The sequence below is a fragment of the Diuraphis noxia genome, unplaced genomic scaffold (genome assembly GCF_037042655.1).
Source record: "Diuraphis noxia isolate RWA-SAM2 unplaced genomic scaffold, SU_Dnox_SAM2 contig0001, whole genome shotgun sequence".
NCBI lineage: Eukaryota > Metazoa > Arthropoda > Insecta > Hemiptera > Aphididae > Diuraphis > Diuraphis noxia.
In genome coordinates, this window is record NW_028301711.1 from 256,186 (window position 1) to 276,766 (window position 20,581).

The 20,581-nt window shown below is 29.5% G+C and overlaps 4 protein-coding genes and 1 long non-coding RNA gene across 5 annotated transcripts; 3 read left to right on the top strand and 2 right to left on the bottom strand.

Annotated features, from left to right (window-relative positions):
* Window positions 1–1,830: 1,830 nt before the first annotated feature.
* LOC149059100 (uncharacterized) lies at window positions 1,831–2,846 on the top strand. Its single transcript, XM_089217484.1, has 3 exons — window positions 1,831–2,285; window positions 2,353–2,463; window positions 2,524–2,846. Exons 1-3 carry the CDS (start codon window positions 1,892–1,894, stop codon window positions 2,844–2,846), a joined length of 828 nt encoding a protein of 275 aa, XP_089073610.1. The 5' UTR covers window positions 1,831–1,891.
* Window positions 2,847–3,103: 257 nt separating this feature from the next.
* LOC149059101 (uncharacterized) lies at window positions 3,104–4,043 on the top strand. Its single transcript, XM_089222591.1, has 3 exons — window positions 3,104–3,128; window positions 3,452–3,556; window positions 3,613–4,043. Exons 1-3 carry the CDS (start codon window positions 3,104–3,106, stop codon window positions 4,041–4,043), a joined length of 561 nt encoding a protein of 186 aa, XP_089078717.1.
* A 2,442-nt stretch (window positions 4,044–6,485) lies between these two features.
* Window positions 6,486–7,122, bottom strand: LOC149059102 (uncharacterized). The gene is made up of 2 exons (XM_089222599.1): window positions 7,024–7,122; window positions 6,486–6,967 (listed from the first exon to the last, which is right to left on the bottom strand). The coding sequence occupies exons 1-2, from the start codon at window positions 7,094–7,096 to the stop codon at window positions 6,486–6,488; spliced, it is 555 nt and encodes a 184-aa protein (XP_089078725.1). The 5' UTR covers window positions 7,097–7,122.
* Window positions 7,123–7,717: 595 nt separating this feature from the next.
* LOC149059103 (uncharacterized) lies at window positions 7,718–8,733 on the bottom strand. The gene is made up of 3 exons (XM_089217485.1): window positions 8,279–8,733; window positions 8,101–8,211; window positions 7,718–8,040 (listed from the first exon to the last, which is right to left on the bottom strand). Exons 1-3 carry the CDS (start codon window positions 8,670–8,672, stop codon window positions 7,718–7,720), a joined length of 828 nt encoding a protein of 275 aa, XP_089073611.1. The 5' UTR covers window positions 8,673–8,733.
* Window positions 8,734–13,372: 4,639 nt separating this feature from the next.
* LOC149059104 (uncharacterized) lies at window positions 13,373–15,035 on the top strand. The gene is made up of 2 exons (XR_016189392.1): window positions 13,373–14,164; window positions 14,845–15,035. It is a non-coding gene; the product is annotated as an uncharacterized LOC149059104 (long non-coding RNA).
* The last annotated feature ends 5,546 nt before the right edge of the window (window positions 15,036–20,581 follow it).

A 20,581-nucleotide genomic window follows, 5' to 3' on the forward strand; every position in this document is an offset into this window, starting at 1 on the left:
TTTTTTTATAATACTATCGACACTTACGTCATTTTCAATACTAAACAAGGTAAAACATTTTATGTTTTTTATATCATTTCGACCTATTAATGGAGGACCACCATTGTCGATAACATAAAGGCACATTGTAAATTTTTTATTTTGGTACACCGAATCGACAAATATTTTTCCTATCGGTTTAATGTCGTTGCCGACGTAATCAGATAGCGAAATGTCATTTTTTTTTAATTTGATATGACTAAACAGTTGATGATATAATCTTTTTGAAATTACGCTATGTTGTGAACCGGTATCAATTTCGAAGCTTACATTATTGTTTTGTACAATTAAATTAACTGTAAACGGTTTTACCGCTTTATTTTGAAAATTTTGATCAATTATGGAAAAAAAAGTATTCGAAAGATCATAATTAACTGTTTCGTCATCATCATTATTATCATACAAAAATTTATTTTGTGTTTTTATATTTTTCTTTTCTTTCATACCCTTTTTACATACGGTGGACAAATGACCTTTTTCACCACAATTGTTGCACTCGAAGTCCTTGTATCTGCAGTCTTTTTGAAAATGATTGGAACGGCCACAAATCCCGCATTTGATTTTTGACTCCTTGTATGTGTTGAACCCCTTCTTGGCAGTATGTCCATTATTTTTTTGTTGGTACTTCAAGTCTGCGTATTCTTCTTTTTTCCAGCCACTCTTGTCATTTATTGCAGCTTCTTTGGCTGTCGCGATTTCCATTAGATTTGAATATGTAACTCCAATTTTTGAGGCATCCTCTTCTAACAGACGATCTTGGATTGGTCCTGAATCCATTCCGACAACAAATATGTCTCTAATGACTGTTGTTAGTTCCGACGAAAACCCACATTTTGAAGCAAGATTTTTGACACGTGCACCCCATTGGCACACCGATTCATCTTGTCTTTGTTTAGCTTGATAAAATGTATACCTAGCCGCGAAGTACGATTTTATTGGTTTGAAATATTTGTTCAAACTTTTCATTAGAGTTTCATACTCAACATCGTTTGGCGTGCTAGGAACACATAAACTAAAAAGTACTTTGTGAATTTCCTCACTGACTGATGATAATAGAATGGCTCTTTTTTGAATATTATTTTCGATGGCATTTGCCAAAAAAAAATTTGTCAATTTTGACTCAAAAATTGTGATATTCATACCTGTTTCAAAGTTTCCAGGTGACCCAATAACTTGATTGAAGTTAGTTATGGATTCTGTCTTAGGAGTTGCCATTTTGTATTAGTATGAATACAATACTTGAAACTTCTAATGCACTAGTGATTACGATTAAATTATTATTTTCTTCGTCGCCAATTTGTTATGTATTATAAATATAAATAATAACATAAACGTATTATATAGACATTTATTGTTGACAGTATAAATCGTAATGACGTACAATATATTTCTACTCGCTAATAACCGATGGACAGTCCCCACCGATCGTAATATGATACTTATGATTATTGTTAGTATAAACAGTATAGGTGTACCTAATATCATATAATATAAATGCTGAATATGCAACAATTGCCATCTATCGGGAAAATTTAGACAAACTTTATGTAATTCATGTAATCTCAAGCTTCAACAACCAAATTTTGTACCGGTTTTCTTCCACAATTTAACTGACTATGATACTCACTTTTTAGTAACTGAGCTTGGATATGATACAAACACAATTTCGGTTATCCCAAATAGTGAAGAAAAATTTATTTCGTTTTCGAAATATATCAACAACTCATTCACAATCCGCTTTATAGATACATTTAGATTTATGTGCTCCAGTTTATCAAATTTAGCCAAAAATTTAATAACACCAGACTTGGAGAAGTTCAGAGAGACGAGAAAACATTTTCCAATCGAAGACATGCCACTCGTTACTCGTAAAGGTGTTTACCCTTATGAGTATACGGATGGATGGAGCAAACTGAAGGAAACGCATCTGCCGAAGAAAACAGATTTTTACAGTACATTAACAGAAGAACACATTAAGGATGAGGAATATAAATTTTCAAAGACTGTTTGGAACCATTTCAACTGTCATACGCTTGGAGAGTATTCAGATCTGTATCTTAAAATTGACATCATGCTGTTAGCTGATGTGTTCGAGAACTTCAGAGACCTTTGTGTGACAACTTATAGCCTGGACCCGGCGTTCTACTATACTTGTCCAGGCTTTTCTTTTGATGCGATGTTGAAACATACTTCAATGAAACTCGAACTACTTCATGACTATGATATGTTGCTGATGATCGAGAAAGGTAATGATATAATATTTTATGATATAATGTTACTATTTAATAATACATATAACATGATTTATTTTAGGTATACGTGGTCGCCTTACGCAAGCAAGTATGAGATACGCCAAGGCGAACCACAAAAAGACTCCAGATTATGACCAGGCAAATCCAAAATCATGGCTAGTATACCAAGACTGTGAGTTTTTTTTTTTATAATTTTAATTTATTCAGTTAAATATATTTTTCTTAATTTAAGGCATTAACTTGTATGGATGGGCCATGTTACAATACATGCCATACGGGGGGTTCAAATGGGTTGAACCAACACTCGACAAACTGAACAATTTGACTGATACTTCACCCTTAGGAAGAATATACGAGGTGGATATATCCTATCCGCAAGAATTACATGATAAACGCAACGACTTGTCTTTTCTACCGCAGAACAGTATACCTACTGGTTCAAAAGTGAAAAAACTAATGGCAACATTAGAGCCCAAGAAAAATTATATTGTTCACTACCGTAATCTACAGCAAGCCATTAAAAACGGCCTTAAAGTAGATAAAGTAAGCATTTAATTTACAACAATTCTGCGATGAAGACATTTTTAACGTTATAATATTTAAAGGTACATAGAGTCATTGAGTTTAATCAGTCGGCATGGTTGGCAGATTACATCAACCTGAACACTGAGTTACGCAAGAAGGCCACAAACGATTTCGAGAAAGATTTTTTTAAATTAATGAACAATGCAGTATTTGGTATGTTATTATAAATTATAATTTTTAATTTTTCACAACATTTTCTTATGATTTTCCAGGCAAGACAATGGAAAATGTTCGCCAACGTATACAAATTAAGTTAGTATCCAGTGAAAAGTGTTTGCAGAAAATTATAAATAAGTCAACGTTTAAGCACTGTACAACTTATAACGAGAATCTAGCAGCTGTGTCGCTAGAGAATAAAGAAATTAAATTTGATAAACCAATATATATAGGTAACTATTACACACACACACACACACACACACACACACACACACACACACACACACACACACACACACACACACACACACACACACACACACACACACACACACACACACACACACACACACACACACAAATATTATATTTTGATGTTATTAACCTTAAATTAATTGATTATTTGTCTATTATAGGTTTTGCGGTACTTGAAATAAGTAAAACTCTTATGTATGAGTATCATTACGATGTCATGCAAAAACATTATGGTAAAAAAATAGAACTCATGTATACAGATACAGGTAAATATTTTAAAACCAACTTTATTTTCTTATACTGACTAACATTAATTTTTTAGAATCACTGGTGTACCATATTATTACGGACGACTTTTACCAGGACTTGGCAAATAACGTCAATTTGCTAGAACGGATGGACACAGCATATCTCCCGAAAGACTATCCGTGTTACATTGCCGAGAGGAAAAAGATCCCAGGTTTGTTTTCCGACGAGACGGATGGACTTGTTATGACAGAGTTTTGTGCGTTACGGGCAAAATCATACGCATATATTCTACAAGGCAAGGAGAAAATCAAAGCCAAGGGAATCCGTGGGCACGTGGTCAAGAATCACATGACATTCGATGACCATAAGAAGTGCCTGTTTGATGACCGTGATTTAGACGTTTACCATCAAAATGTCTCCATACGTTCATTCAAATACCAGCTCAAGACCATTAAATCCAACAAATTAACTTATAATAACTATAAATATGTCCTCATATTTTAATTTTTTTTTTGTACAATGTAATGTGTTAAAAAATTTTTACAAAAAATTAGAATTTAAATTAGAAAAATTACAATTTAATTTACAATAGAAATAAAAGTATAAAACCCAAGTCAACAATCAGGTAAAGTAAATATATGACAACATAATTAGTAATTACAAATGATAAAAAAAATATATATGTACCTGTATAAATTTTCAATAGAAGTTAAATTTCACATTATTCTTGTATACAAATAATAAAATGTTGTTAAAGATATAAAATAAAGATGTCATTTAAGAGTATATGACATGATAATACCTTCCTACTTATAAATATATAATTATAGCAATTTGCTTACACGCCAAAATTTAACAATTTGTTGAACTATTTCATATTGAAATGAGAAATATGTTGCAATAAGTCAATAACCGAAAGGTATGATAATAACATTTTTTGTTCTTTTTAAAATTACGAAAGTATAAACATCAATCATAAAACAATTAACACAGGAAACGAAAAAAAAACAATGTAGCATTAGAGAAAAATGAATAATATGCAGTTTTGATTAATAGATATTAGGTCTAAAAAGTATTACTTAGCTATAATAATCTTACAATATTGATTATTACGTATGTACTATTGTGTAATTATTTATGATATAGGTATGTTAAAAGTTCCATTAGATAAAATATTTTGGTCAATTGATGAGCTAAATATAACTTATACATTTCTAAAAATCTAATAATTTTTATAGACAAAAAAAAACATAGTTAATACATCATTGAATTAAAGATAAAAAGGTATATTATGCATTAAAAAGATAAAATATATCAATATAAGATATTATTTTTATTCACACCTTTTTTTTTTATTCATAATAATACATTTACAACAATTTTTGAGTAATATTTGTTATTATTTGTTAAATGAATATAATAAGACCTTATATTCATATTCATTATGTACTTATATTATACGTGTATATGTAACTTAAAATATTAATTTAAATAACACGTACCTATAACTGTTTTGTACCTATAGGTAGTTACTAGTTAATAAATAGTAGGTATGTAATTTGAAAATTTTTCCTATAATAAGCAGTATAGTTAATATTCTATTTAAATTTAAAAATTCAAAATTCAATGTAATATTTTAGATTACTTTTTTTTTCTTTTATTTTTTTTTTACCATGATAAAAATAAAAATAATAAAATTAAATACGAACCTTTAAAGTTATGTCATTCACACATGTGAACATTAATGTTGTATTTCTTCGTAACGTAGGTACCTAATCTCAAAAATGCACAATAATGCTGTATGAATGCACACACACGCTAAGTCAAAATATCGCGTAAATATATAATATGTACATATCAAGTCAAAATATCGAATTTACACTTTGCACAAAAATTCGTATTCGCGAAAATTGTGCTAAGGGAAATACCAAAATAAATACATGTAATAAAAAAAAATAAAATAAATACTTGAGGTAAGTACCAAAACATAAATATATGCGCAATAAATGTTGAGTCAAAAATATCGTCTAGGTATATATAACACACAAGCTGTGGAAAGGTTGAGGTACCAAATCACGCATAAATTCATGTAAATTCAAAAATCCGTGTACACACACATAGGTACACAAATCTTGAATCAAAAATAACGTGTATATAATACACACATACAAGCAGTGCCAAGGTTGAGGTACCAAATCACGAAAAAAATTCTCAAAAAAAAATCGTGTATACACATATACACAAACACACACACAAATGGTCGTAGAGTAACACTTAAATCTTGAATCAAAAATAACGTGTATATATCACACACACACACACACACACACAGGTCGTAGAATCACGAGCCACGAGTTGGGCGCCACTTTGTCGTATACGCTGATTACTCGAACGTACACCAATAAACGAACAAATTAATTATAAGTACTTTTATTGAACACTTTGACGTCCAGTGGCGATCGAGTCACACGATCACCACCTGGCTCTGACACTGGTGGTCAGTGGTAATCGAGTCACACGACTCCCGCCAACTGACCCCGTTTCGTGGTTATTACGTCCTTAAATATAATTTTACAAATTGCTGCCTCAGCTCATTTGCTTCGTTGGCCTATTATTATGAATACAGAATATGAACAATTTAACTATTTAGCATAAAGTAATATTGGTACATACAACAGTACTAAGAAAAAAAAAACTCGACATGTTTTATTTTTATTATTAATTATTTTATCAAACACGTATACATTTAATGATATGTATATTAAATATCATTGTGACATACTCTCAAATATCTACCCTATATGTATCTTTGCAATGTAAGTTGATTCAAATGTAAACAAATTAATGTATAAAGGAAATATAAATAATAACAAGATTTGAAATAAGATATAAGACTTTTATTACTATAAAATAAACTGCATATATACATATTTTGTATGAATACAATTAACAAACAAATTTATAATGCCCATGAGCATAGGTTTGTATATTGTCTTCGAGTATAATCCTCTTATCATCATAGTTATTATAAGTTAATTTGTTGGATTTAATGGTCTTGAGCTGGTATTTGAATGAACGTATGGAGACATTTTGATGGTAAACGTCTAAATCACGGTCATCAAACAGGCACTTCTTATGGTCATCGAATGTCATGTGATTCTTGACCACGTGCCCACGGATTCCCTTGGCTTTGATTTTCTCCTTGCCTTGTAGAATATATGCGTATGATTTTGCCCGTAACGCACAAAACTCTGTCATAACAAGTCCATCCGTCTCGTCGGAAAACAAACCTGGGATCTTTTTCCTCTCGGCAATGTAACACGGATAGTCTTTCGGGAGATATGCTGTGTCCATCCGTTCTAGCAAATTGACGTTATTTGCCAAGTCCTGGTAAAAGTCGTCCGTAATAATATGGTACACCAGTGATTCTAAAAAATTAATGTTAGTCAGTATAAGAAAATAAAGTTGGTTTTAAAATATTTACCTGTATCTGTATACATGAGTTCTATTTTTTTACCATAATGTTTTTGCATGACATCGTAATGATACTCATACATAAGAGTTTTACTTATTTCAAGTACCGCAAAACCTATAATAGACAAATAATCAATTAATTTAAGGTTAATAACATCAAAATATAATATTTGTGTGTGTGTGTGTGTGTGTGTGTGTGTGTGTGTGTGTGTGTGTGTGTGTGTGTGTGTGTGTGTGTGTGTGTGTGTGTGTGTGTGTGTGTGTGTGTGTGTGTGTAATAGTTACCTATATATATTGGTTTATCAAATTTAATTTCTTTATTCTCTAGCGACACAGCTGCTAGATTCTCGTTATAAGTTGTACAGTGCTTAAACGTTGACTTATTTATAATTTTCTGCAAACACTTTTCACTGGATACTAACTTAATTTGTATACGTTGGCGAACATTTTCCATTGTCTTGCCTGGAAAATCATAAGAAAATGTTGTGAAAAATTAAAAATTATAATTTATAATAACATACCAAATACTGCATTGTTCATTAATTTAAAAAAATCTTTCTCGAAATCGTTTGTGGCCTTCTTGCGTAACTCAGTGTTCAGGTTGATGTAATCTGCCAACCATGCCGACTGATTAAACTCAATGACTCTATGTACCTTTAAATATTATAACGTTAAAAATGTCTTCATCGCAGAATTGTTGTAAATTAAATGCTTACTTTATCTACTTTAAGGCCGTTTTTAATGGCTTGCTGTAGATTACGGTAGTGAACAATATAATTTTTCTTGGGCTCTAATGTTGCCATTAGTTTTTTCACTTTTGAACCAGTAGGTATACTGTTCTGCGGTAGAAAAGACAAGTCGTTGCGTTTATCATGTAATTCTTGCGGATAGGATATATCCACCTCGTATATTCTTCCTAAGGGTGAAGTATCAGTCAAATTGTTCAGTTTGTCGAGTGTTGGTTCAACCCATTTGAACCCCCCGTATGGCATGTATTGTAACATGGCCCATCCATACAAGTTAATGCCTTAAATTAAGAAAAATATATTTAACTGAATAAATTAAAATTATAAAAAAAAAAACTCACAGTCTTGGTATACTAGCCATGATTTTGGATTTGCCTGGTCATAATCTGGAGTCTTTTTGTGGTTCGCCTTGGCGTATCTCATACTTGCTTGCGTAAGGCGACCACGTATACCTAAAATAAATCATGTTATATGTATTATTAAATAGTAACATTATATCATAAAATATTATATCATTACCTTTCTCGATCATCAGCAACATATCATAGTCATGAAGTAGTTCGAGTTTCATTGAAGTATGTTTCAACATCGCATCAAAAGAAAAGCCTGGACAAGTATAGTAGAACGCCGGGTCCAGGCTATAAGTTGTCACACAAAGGTCTCTGAAGTTCTCGAACACATCAGCTAACAGCATGATGTCAATTTTAAGATACAGATCTGAATACTCTCCAAGCGTATGACAGTTGAAATGGTTCCAAACAGTCTTTGAAAATTTATATTCCTCATCCTTAATGTGTTCTTCTGTTAATGTACTGTAAAAATCTGTTTTCTTCGGCAGATGCGTTTCCTTCAGTTTGCTCCATCCATCCGTATACTCATAAGGGTAAACACCTTTACGAGTAACGAGTGGCATGTCTTCGATTGGAAAATGTTTTCTCGTCTCTCTGAACTTCTCCAAGTCTGGTGTTATTAAATTTTTGGCTAAATTTGATAAACTGGAGCACATAAATCTAAATGTATCTATAAAGCGGATTGTGAATGAGTTGTTGATATATTTCGAAAACGAAATAAATTTTTCTTCACTATTTGGGATAACCGAAATTGTGTTTGTATCATATCCAAGCTCAGTTACTAAAAAGTGAGTATCATAGTCAGTTAAATTGTGGAAGAAAACCGGTACAAAATTTGGTTGTTGAAGCTTGAGATTACATGAATTACATAAAGTTTGTCTAAATTTTCCCGATAGATGGCAATTGTTGCATATTCAGCATTTATATTATATGATATTAGGTACACCTATACTGTTTATACTAACAATAATCATAAGTATCATATTACGATCGGTGGGGACTGTCCATCGGTTATTAGCGAGTAGAAATATATTGTACGTCATTACGATTTATACTGTCAACAATAAATGTCTATATAATACGTTTATGTTATTATTTATATTTATAATACATAACAAATTGGCGACGAAGAAAATAATAATTTAATCGTAATCACTAGTGCATTAGAAGTTTCAAGTATTGTATTCATACTAATACAAAATGGCAACTCCTAAGACAGAATCCATAACTAACTTCAATCAAGTTATTGGGTCACCTGGAAACTTTGAAACAGGTATGAATATCACAATTTTTGAGTCAAAATTGACAAATTTTTTTTTGGCAAATGCCATCGAAAATAATATTCAAAAAAGAGCCATTCTATTATCATCAGTCAGTGAGGAAATTCACAAAGTACTTTTTAGTTTATGTGTTCCTAGCACGCCAAACGATGTTGAGTATGAAACTCTAATGAAAAGTTTGAACAAATATTTCAAACCAATAAAATCGTACTTCGCGGCTAGGTATACATTTTATCAAGCTAAACAAAGACAAGATGAATCGGTGTGCCAATGGGGTGCACGTGTCAAAAATCTTGCTTCAAAATGTGGGTTTTCGTCGGAACTAACAACAGTCATTAGAGACATATTTGTTGTCGGAATGGATTCAGGACCAATCCAAGATCGTCTGTTAGAAGAGGATGCCTCAAAAATTGGAGTTACATATTCAAATCTAATGGAAATCGCGACAGCCAAAGAAGCTGCAATAAATGACAAGAGTGGCTGGAAAAAAGAAGAATACGCAGACTTGAAGTACCAACAAAAAAATAATGGACATACTGCCAAGAAGGGGTTCAACACATACAAGGAGTCAAAAATCAAATGCGGGATTTGTGGCCGTTCCAATCATTTTCAAAAAGACTGCAGATACAAGGACTTCGAGTGCAACAATTGTGGTGAAAAAGGTCATTTGTCCACCGTATGTAAAAAGGGTATGAAAGAAAAGAAAAATATAAAAACACAAAATAAATTTTTGTATGATAATAATGATGATGACGAAACAGTTAATTATGATCTTTCGAATACTTTTTTTTCCATAATTGATCAAAATTTTCAAAATAAAGCGGTAAAACCGTTTACAGTTAATTTAATTGTACAAAACAATAATGTAAGCTTCGAAATTGATACCGGTTCACAACATAGCGTAATTTCAAAAAGATTATATCATCAACTGTTTAGTCATATCAAATTAAAAAAAAATGACATTTCGCTATCTGATTACGTCGGCAACGACATTAAACCGATAGGAAAAATATTTGTCGATTCGGTGTACCAAAATAAAAAATTTACAATGTGCCTTTATGTTATCGACAATGGTGGTCCTCCATTAATAGGTCGAAATGATATAAAAAACATAAAATGTTTTACCTTGTTTAGTATTGAAAATGACGTAAGTGTCGATAGTATTATAAAAAAATATAACAATGTTTTTAAAGATGAAATAGGCACTTTTAACAAATACGAAATTTCATTAAATATCAAAGCGGGGGCAGTACCTAAATTTTACAAACATAGGTCTATTCCATTAGCATTAAAGGGAAAAGTTGAAACCGAAATTGAGCGTTTAATCAAAAGCAACATTTTAGTTTCCGTCGACCACAGCGAATGGGCAACTCCAATAGTACCAATATTAAAACCAGACGGCACGGTTAGAATTTGCGGTGATTTTAAAATAACAATAAATCCGGTATTAGAAGGGACTGAATACCCTCTTCCAAAAATAGAACATTTATATGCAAATATTAGTGGTTCAAAATATTTTTCGAAAATAGATTTAAAAGACGCATACCAACAAATGGTTATTAAAGAATCTGATCGCAAATATACCACTATTAACACACATAAAGGTTTATTTAGCTATACACGCAACCCTTTTGGAATAAAGTCGTCAGCAGGGGAGTTTCAAAAAGGTATGGAAACTTCAACAGCAGGTCTTGAGGGCATAGGTATATTCCAAGACGACATTATTGTTGCAGGTTCCACTATCACAGAGCACAATGCTCGTTTAGACAAATTACTAAATGTATTGTCAAATGCAGGTTTAAGAGTAAAGTTGAATAAATGCAAATTCATGCAAAAGTCAATTGAATATTTGGGTCACAGGTTAGATGAAAATGGTTTACACACACTAACAAAACACACAGATGTTATAAACGATGCCATTGTCCCAGAAAATAAAACATTGCTAAAATCATTTTTAGGTTTAGTTACGTATTATATAAAATTTATTCCAAACGCTGCAAATATTTTAAAACCATTGTACACTCTTTTACGTAACGGCAGTGAATGGAATTGGACACCAAAATAGGCGCAGTTCTTTCCCATGTGTACCTAGATCGTACTGAAAAACCTATAGCATATGCATCAAGAGTTCTATCTGAGTCAGAATGCAAATTTCCACAAATTGAAAAAGAAGCTTTAGCAATTATTTACGGGGTTACGAAATTTTATGACTATTTATATGGTAGGCATTTTCTATTAGAAACCGACCATAAACCGTTAATATATATTTTCGGTGATAAGAAAGGTATCCCAATTTACGCGGCTAATAGATTACAACGATGGGCCTATGTTTTATCATCATTCGATTTCGACATAAAATATGTAAAATCCGAAGATAATACAGCCGATTTTTTATCACGAATAAAAAGTTCAAAATTAAAAATTGAAAATCATAATGAAGAATGTATTAGTCTTAATTTTATTCACGAACAATCACCTTTCACATTAGACTGGTCTAAAATAAAAATTGAAACAAGTAGAGACACAATTCTCGCCAAAGTATTAAACGCAGTCAAAACAGGAGAATGGAATAGTGATTTTTCTAAAAATTTAGAACTTAATTCATATAATTTACGAAAAACTCAAATTGCAGTGGAACAGGGATGTCTATTATGGGGTTACCGTGTTATTATACCAGCTAAATTTCGAAATAATATACTCAAGGAACTTCATTCGTGTCATATGGGTTCTTCCAGTATGAAAAGTTTAGCGAGATCATACTTTTGGTGGCCAGGAATGGACAAAGAAATCGAAAATATCACACAAAGTTGCGTCAATTGTATTAATGTCAGGCAAAATCCGCCAAAATCTGTAACATCACCTTGGAAATGGCCAGAAAAACCGTGGACTAGAGTGCATTGCGATTTTCTTGGTCCATTTCAAAATAAATATTTTTTTGTCATTGTTGACGCAACCACAAAATGGTTAGAAGTATTTCAAATAAATTCTATGACAGCAGAAATTGTTATTCAAAAATTTTCAGAAACGATAGCACGATTTGGAATTCCAAAAACAATTACATCAGATGGTGCAAAATGTTTCACTGGTTTTGAATTTCAAGCATATTGCAAAAATCTAGGTATAAGGCATATGACAGGCGCTCCATTTCACCCAGAATCAAACGGCTGTGCGGAATCAGCAGTCAAAACAATAAACATTTTTTTTTAAAAATGCTCGACTGCACAATCCCAATTAAATAAATTTCTTTTGATGTATCGTAATACACCTCATTCAACAACACGAGAAACGCCAGCTAAACTAATGTTAGGTCGATCAACACGTTTACAATTTGACGCGTTAATGCCGAATACAAGTGAAGTGGTTATTGAACGACAAATATCACAAATAAACAATGGTGGTAATAGGATACTATCATTTAATACAGGTGATAATGTTTTAGCTAGAGATTATAGGAATAATAACAATAAATGGCAAAAGGGTAAAATTATCAAATCCATTAGTTGTAATACACACGATGTAGAGCTCGATGACGGAACTATTTGGAAGAGACACAATGATCAATTACTCATTGATAAATCGCTGACACCAGCGAATAATTCAATTTCACTTACACCCACTAGACAAATAAATGAAAATACTGAAAATATCGAAACCGTAGGTGCAAAACAAAATCCTGATACTATAATAATAAATAAAACACCCAGACCAATTAGATCTAGAAAACCACCTCAGCGATATTCTCCAAGTGATTATAATTAATGTAATTAAACTTACTAACACACTAACATAGCGATTAAGCAATACACAAAATACTACTTATATACAGGGTGTTCCAAATTTCATGTGACAGCAGATTTCAGCATGATATATTTAAATTAGGGGAAAATTACCTATGTAAAAACTGTTTTGAATCATATAATCTAAATTAATTTGATATTAAATATTTTTTTATATTAATTAGGAGGGGAGGTTTGAGGGTCAACTTTTAAAATTCAAATGGGAACCTATATTTTTGAAATATGATTCGTGCACGGTTTAATTTTTAATGAATTTTGACGGTTCATTTACATTTATGTGATAATAATTGGAGGAGCTATCGACATCTGAATATTGGTGTTAATTTATAAAATGTCAACAGTGAATAATACTAAAAGTGCTTCCGTTGTACGACCTTAATAATCCGGGTATCGAATTATCAATTTATTACAGTATACAGTAGTCAGTTCAAAGTACAGTATACCGTTTGATATTATAACTAGGTATCATATAATTTTATCAATGATATTATGATATTATATTTTATAACCTTAAAATTATTTGATGTTTACCAATCAAAATACATAAATATTAAATGCATAAATCATAGGCATCATATAAATATAATATAATAATATACAATTTATAATAATATGTCTATGTACTAAAATACTAAATAGCCGTATTAACATAGAACAACATAGAAGCTAAACTTGATCAGCTGATCGGGTTTACTTTACGTTTACCTATTATGATCTAAAGCCTGAACCTAGGAAACGAGCCCGTAAACCAACATGATGTTAGATCCTTGTTTACCCATATTCAGGAAACGTTTACTGTATCATTGGCGGGGTATTAATTTGATGGGCGACATGTGATAACAACTGAAAAACGTGTAATGTTTACTTTGTTAGTGGAAACTGGAAATTGTCCAGTAATTTTCCAGTCTCCTCAAAATGTCCTCTAATCGTGAGAAAATCATCCGAGAAGTTTGATTTCCGTCTGGAAATCGTTGTCTAGTAAGTAGTTGATAGTTAAATAGACAATAGCTATAATTAAAGTAATTAACTAGTAACTACTCTATGAGTTACTTATAAATGAATTGTTATTATTATTGTAAATTTGAATACATTATTACATTTATGCATACAATTTCTACATATACATGTATTACTAAAGACCAGATTTTTGTGCACAAAACACCTAAAAATCAATTAAAATTCTGAATTGTGCAAAATTCATGTGGTATTTCTAATTAGGAAACATTAATTTCCCAGCTTTTATTTCATATTACATTATTACCTATGCATAAATTTGTGTTTAGTAGCCAGTAGGTATCTATAATATGTACAAATCCATACCTATAAAATATAATCTAATTTACAATATTTTGTTAAAATTAACCATCATGGGAATGAACTGTACTATAATGATTAATAAAAAAAAACTGTCATTGTAGTATTTGTATATCATGGTCGTCAGTCGTCACATCTTCATTGTTCAAAATAAAACTTAAAATTAATTTACATGGGTAAAAATTATTTCTATACAATTTTAAATTTGGAATTACACAATAACAAATTGTAATTCGCACAAGAATCTAATCTTTATTTATAAATTAAAAACGAATTTATAGTAATTTAAATGCTTTTTTTTTTACAAAAGTTGTGAAAACTTATATTATGTTTCAATCATTTAGATAGAATATTGAAGAAATTGTTGTAATAAAGGAATATCGCTGTTATATTCAGTCCAATCATATTGGATTACATATTACAATAAATTCTAAACAGTCACAACTGCAACAACATTTTATTCCAATTATGATTATAGAAGTATGTATGAAGTTAATACTATGTATGATTAAATAAATAAAATGGACTCATTAAATTATTTATTGTGTACTAAACCAAATAATTTCTTGTATATTATTGCATTAGGTGTTCAAATATGTATACATTTAGGTATAATAATTTGCATGAATATAATAATATACATCCTAGGTATAGTATGTAGTATTGTTATAGTCATAGTGATACTCAGTGATAGTACCTATCTTTGATATACTAATCTATACAAGCTCCAAGGTTAGGTCTATAAATTGTGTGCTACTTCTATGATAATTGATAACGCTTGTCACTTATTACTTTATAATTTTTTATTTGACAGAAAAATGCTTTAAACTTAAAAGTTAAATTAAGTATAAATTAAAATACATAATATCTAAATATTTCATTATTTCAATCTGGTTGATATTATTTTCGTCAACTGGTTGTTATCGTCTGAAAATGTTTGCATTTATTTTAAACTGACATCAGAAGACTAAGAACTCTATTTACTCTAAGAAGGTAGTTGTTTATATCATAGAAAAATTATATTTGTATTCATCACCATCATTAGTTAAAATTTGAGGATATGTATAGTTTGATTATTTATCAATTTGTAAATGCCTTTAAAGTCGTATTTAATTATGTTAGTATAACAATTTACGTACGCAAGATAGATATCTAAGAATAACATAATATAGAATGCTTAATCCAGTTTTATATTCTGAGTGGTAATGTTAATACATTTACTTATCTATTATCAATACATTACACCATATACAGTGTTATATTAAGGGGCACAATTCAGTATATTTCAGCACCTAAATATCTATACATATAATACTAATGTATTTAATATTATTTTACTTCAATTCCTGACTCATGACTTAACTTAATTTTTATTTAGCCCATTGATTTAAATTAAAACTGTTTTATTGGATATGATCCATTTTCTTCAAACAGTTTAGGAAAAAAGTTTACTTTTTTAAGAATTAATTCTAAGAATTAAAACATTTTTAAATTCTTGAAATGTAGACAAGTTGAACCATTTTGAATAAGACATTTTTAAATTTCATAGTCGTCATTATTCTCAATAAAATTATTCTTCAATTAATCTAAAAGTCATTATTCATTATTGTACCTATCTAGGATTTCAAATTAGCTTTTTTTATCACAACTCTAAGTGTAATCTTAATTTCCTAAGTTTTCTAATGTGACATCATTGTTTTTATTAAATCATATTCTCCATAATGATATCATAATGAAAAGTGGACAAATCAAAAAACAAATCGTGGTCTTGGCAGGCGTATCTAGAGATATGATTAATGTCGTCGGGTTATGAAGATTACGTATCGCGAATAACCAGGATGTGGACCGACCGGTCGCATGGGCGTGGGAAGCTGCGATATTAAAATAATACACGCGTACGCTTTTGCACGACTCGGCCATGGACACATACGTATCTTATCGATAGGAGAGGAAATGCAGAGAGTAGGACTATCTTGACTATATAGGAGAGCCCCGATTAGACCCAATTCAGACGTGAGCCACCAGAGTCAGAACAAGCACCTTCACGCCAGACACCAGTCCAATTTAATTATTCGGACTTAGAATATTTTACAACCAAATCATTTTGTGCAGTAAAAGTGTTTTATTTACATAGTAATCAAATAAATATCTAATAAATTAATCACAAATTAAGTTGTTATACTTATTACACCCAATCCATCTACCTCAACACCAGTCGTTTGTCCTCCTGTATGCTGGGACGCTACAAATTTGGCGCAGTCGGTAGGATTTTCCATCAACGGGAAGCTGAAAATTTTTTGTTTTCAACTTCACGGAGGCAACTCACCCAAGAGTCACGTTTGGAGGACTGATCACCTTCCAGCAACTCCGGGAAAAAGAGAATCTACGTAGCAAGCAGCTAGAGCAGTCAGGACAACAACAAGAGCAACAATGGAAGCAACTCAAGCAGTGACAGTATTGTGAGTTGTAATTTAAGTTTTGGGGTACTTATTTATGTAGGAATTTTAATTATAAGGCTCTGTCACGTCTCCTTTGGATCTGTTAGGACCATCGTATAAAATTTAGTGTGAAGGTGCATATATATATATTATCTACTTAAAGAAATAATATGGTGGGTAATGTATAAAAGTGTAGGAAAATTTTGAGAAATATATATATGTTATCTACTTAAAGAAATAATATGGTAGGTAATGTATAAAAGTGTAGGATAATTTTGAGTATATAAAGGGTATATGTACCGATAAAAGTGTTATAAAGAGAATAAATGAGTATAAAGTGAATTTAAATAAATGTTATATGAGAATAATTTTGTGGTATAAATTAATATAAAATGAATATAAGTGAAAATAAATGAGAATAATTTTGAGATATAAAAGTGAATATACCCGACAGTCGTGATTAATGTAGGTTTATGTGTATTGCGGGTTGCATATATTGAGTAATTTGTACTAGTTTCGGAGGTTAGGTTAAATACTACGAATTGCCTATACAGAGGAGCCTATGCTTTTACATGTAAAATTTAAGGGGGAGGAGATCCAGAACTCCCCAAAACATACTACTTAAATCGTGTAAAATAAACTAATTATTTAATATTAAATCAACTTACTAGTCCCTATTACAGACAGAGAATACCGGATAATAATTAATAAGTGTATAATATATGTTATAATTATAAAATATTCATCATATATTATGATTAAAGTGGAAAATCAAGTGAATTATTTGAAATGTTTACAATGAATCTTCAAGTTTATCGGTAGAATATAAATTTCGAAACATAATAATTAGGGTAGAAAAATCATTTTAACTTAATTTGAAATGGAGTTCTTAGATATAACATATTCATACTTATATGTATACTATCAGGCCATGTACAGAATTAAAAAATTATAAATACGTAGTTTATGGTTTATATTCAATTTTAATAAATTATAACTAACAGTTTTTTTTTTAAAATCTGATAACTTAAAGCAGATATTTAAAAAAATAAAATCACACTTCTTATATAAATTATGTTGAACATTATATAAACATACGATTAAAACTTAAACATAATGTAGATGTAAATTATAAATCGTGTAAAATTAAATAATTATTTAAAATTAAAACAACTTACGTATTTCTATAATCGACAGAGAAAATCCGATAATAATTAATAAGTGTATAATATATTTTATAATTATATAATATTCATCAAATGTTATGTGTTTGGAACATAGACAATAGACATATAAACTAAATGGACTACGCATTACACAGCCCCTATCCATGTTTTATCGTTCCAGTATAACTGAGAGAGACAGCAATATGAATTGGGAAAATCCTGAAGTAATAAATCTGAATAACTTATACTCCATGATAAATCACAATAGCCAATAAATAAGTATTCTATATACATCAGTAGTATATATTTGTATGTTCACAGCCAGCTTTTCCACGGTAAAATCAGAACAGCAACCATCCTCGACTCTCCAGCAAAACAGTTACCTACCATCAAAAAACACAAAAAACATCTTCAACAACAGTGAAGAGCAACCGCCAGCCAGACTCAGAAAACAGTCATCAGTCAGACTTAGAATACTTCAATACTAACTATGTAAGTACCTATTTTATAATTTTATTAAAACTTTTAATCTTTACTCCTATATTTAAAAAAAAAACTAGAAACAGAATAACAATGATTTAAACACATCATCATTATAATAATATAGTTTTTATGATAATATTATCTATGTTTATATGATAAAATGTTAACATGATATTTATAAGATAGTATCACTATCACTAGTCAGTAATTACATTTTATTACACATCAGCAATCTACTATTAACCGACATAACCTTAAAATATATACCGTCTCTATCACCATAGAACAGTTTTACTATCACCGCTTAATATTATCATCGAACGCGATATTTATTATTTTATAATATTTGATATCAATAATATAAAAAAATGTTACATTATCATAGTATAATATTCAATATTTACATAAAAATATTTCAATTTGAGCTAAGTTTTTATAATTGAAATAAGTAGTATAATATTCTTATTCTAATAAGTATTCAATAAGACTGTCTGCTATTAGATATAAAAAAAATATAGCTATCTATAACGAATTGTATGTATTCATTTAACATTAGACAGGAGAAAAAATAAATTTAGTATATGACATTGAACACTGTTATAAGTAATATATAATAATATGTGTACCTGCATTTTAATCTTCATGATTATATCTTTTTATAAAGTGCATTTAATTTAGATAAAAATTAAATTATATACAATGCAGTTGCTTAATAATATATTAGATTATTAAATTTTTTTCTATATTAAATTATTCAAGGAAAAAAATAAATTTAGTATATAACAAATATACAGTTATAAGTAATATATATTTGTGTACCTACATTTTTAAACTTCATGATTATATTTTTATAAAGTCCATTTAATTTAGATAAAAATTAAATTGTATACAATACAGTTGGTTAATATATTTTATTACATTTTTCCATCTATCTTTATTAAATTTTATGTATTCATTTAATATTATTCAAGGGAAAAATAAATACATTTATTATACAAAAATACACAGGTATAAGTAATATATGATGTGTGTACCTATATTTTTAAAACTTCACAGTATAATATTCAATATTTACATAAAAAAATATCTCAATTTGAGTTAACTTTTAATAATTTAAATAGGCAGTATAATATTCTAATTCTAATAAGTATTCAATAAGACTGGCTGCTATTAGATATAAAAAATATATCTATCTATGACAAATTGTATGTATTCATTTAACATTAGACAGGAGAAAAAATAAATTTAGTTTATAACATTGAACACAGTTATAGTAATATATGATATGTGTTCCTATATTTTAATCTTCATTTTTTATTTTTTATAAAGTTCATTTAATTTAGATAAAAATTAAATTATTTACAATACAGTTGTTTAACATATTTGATAATTAGATTTTTTCCTTCTATGTTTCTATGATTTAACAGTTGGTTAATATATTTTATTACATTTTTTTCTATATTAAATTGTAGGTATTCATTTAAAATTATTCAAGGGAAAAAATAAATTTAATATACAACAAATAGACAGGTATAAGTAATATATGATGTGTGTACCTATATTTTTAAACTTCATGAATATCATAGTATAATATTTCAATATTTACATAAAAAATATCTTAATTTCAGCTAAGTTTTTATAATTGAAATAGGTAGTATAATATTCTAATTCTAATAAGTATTCAATAAGACTGTCTGCTATTAGATATAAAAAAAATATAGCTATCTATAACGAATTGTATGTATTCATTTAACATTAGACAGGAGAAAAAATAAATTTAGTATATGACATTGAACACTGTTATAAGTAATATATAATAATATGTGTACCTGCATTTTAATCTTCATGATTATATCTTTTTATAAAGTGCATTTAATTTAGATAAAAATTAAATTATATACAATGCAGTTGCTTAATAATATATTAGATTATTAAATTTTTTTCTATATTAAATTATTCAAGGAAAAAAATAAATTTAGTATATAACAAATATA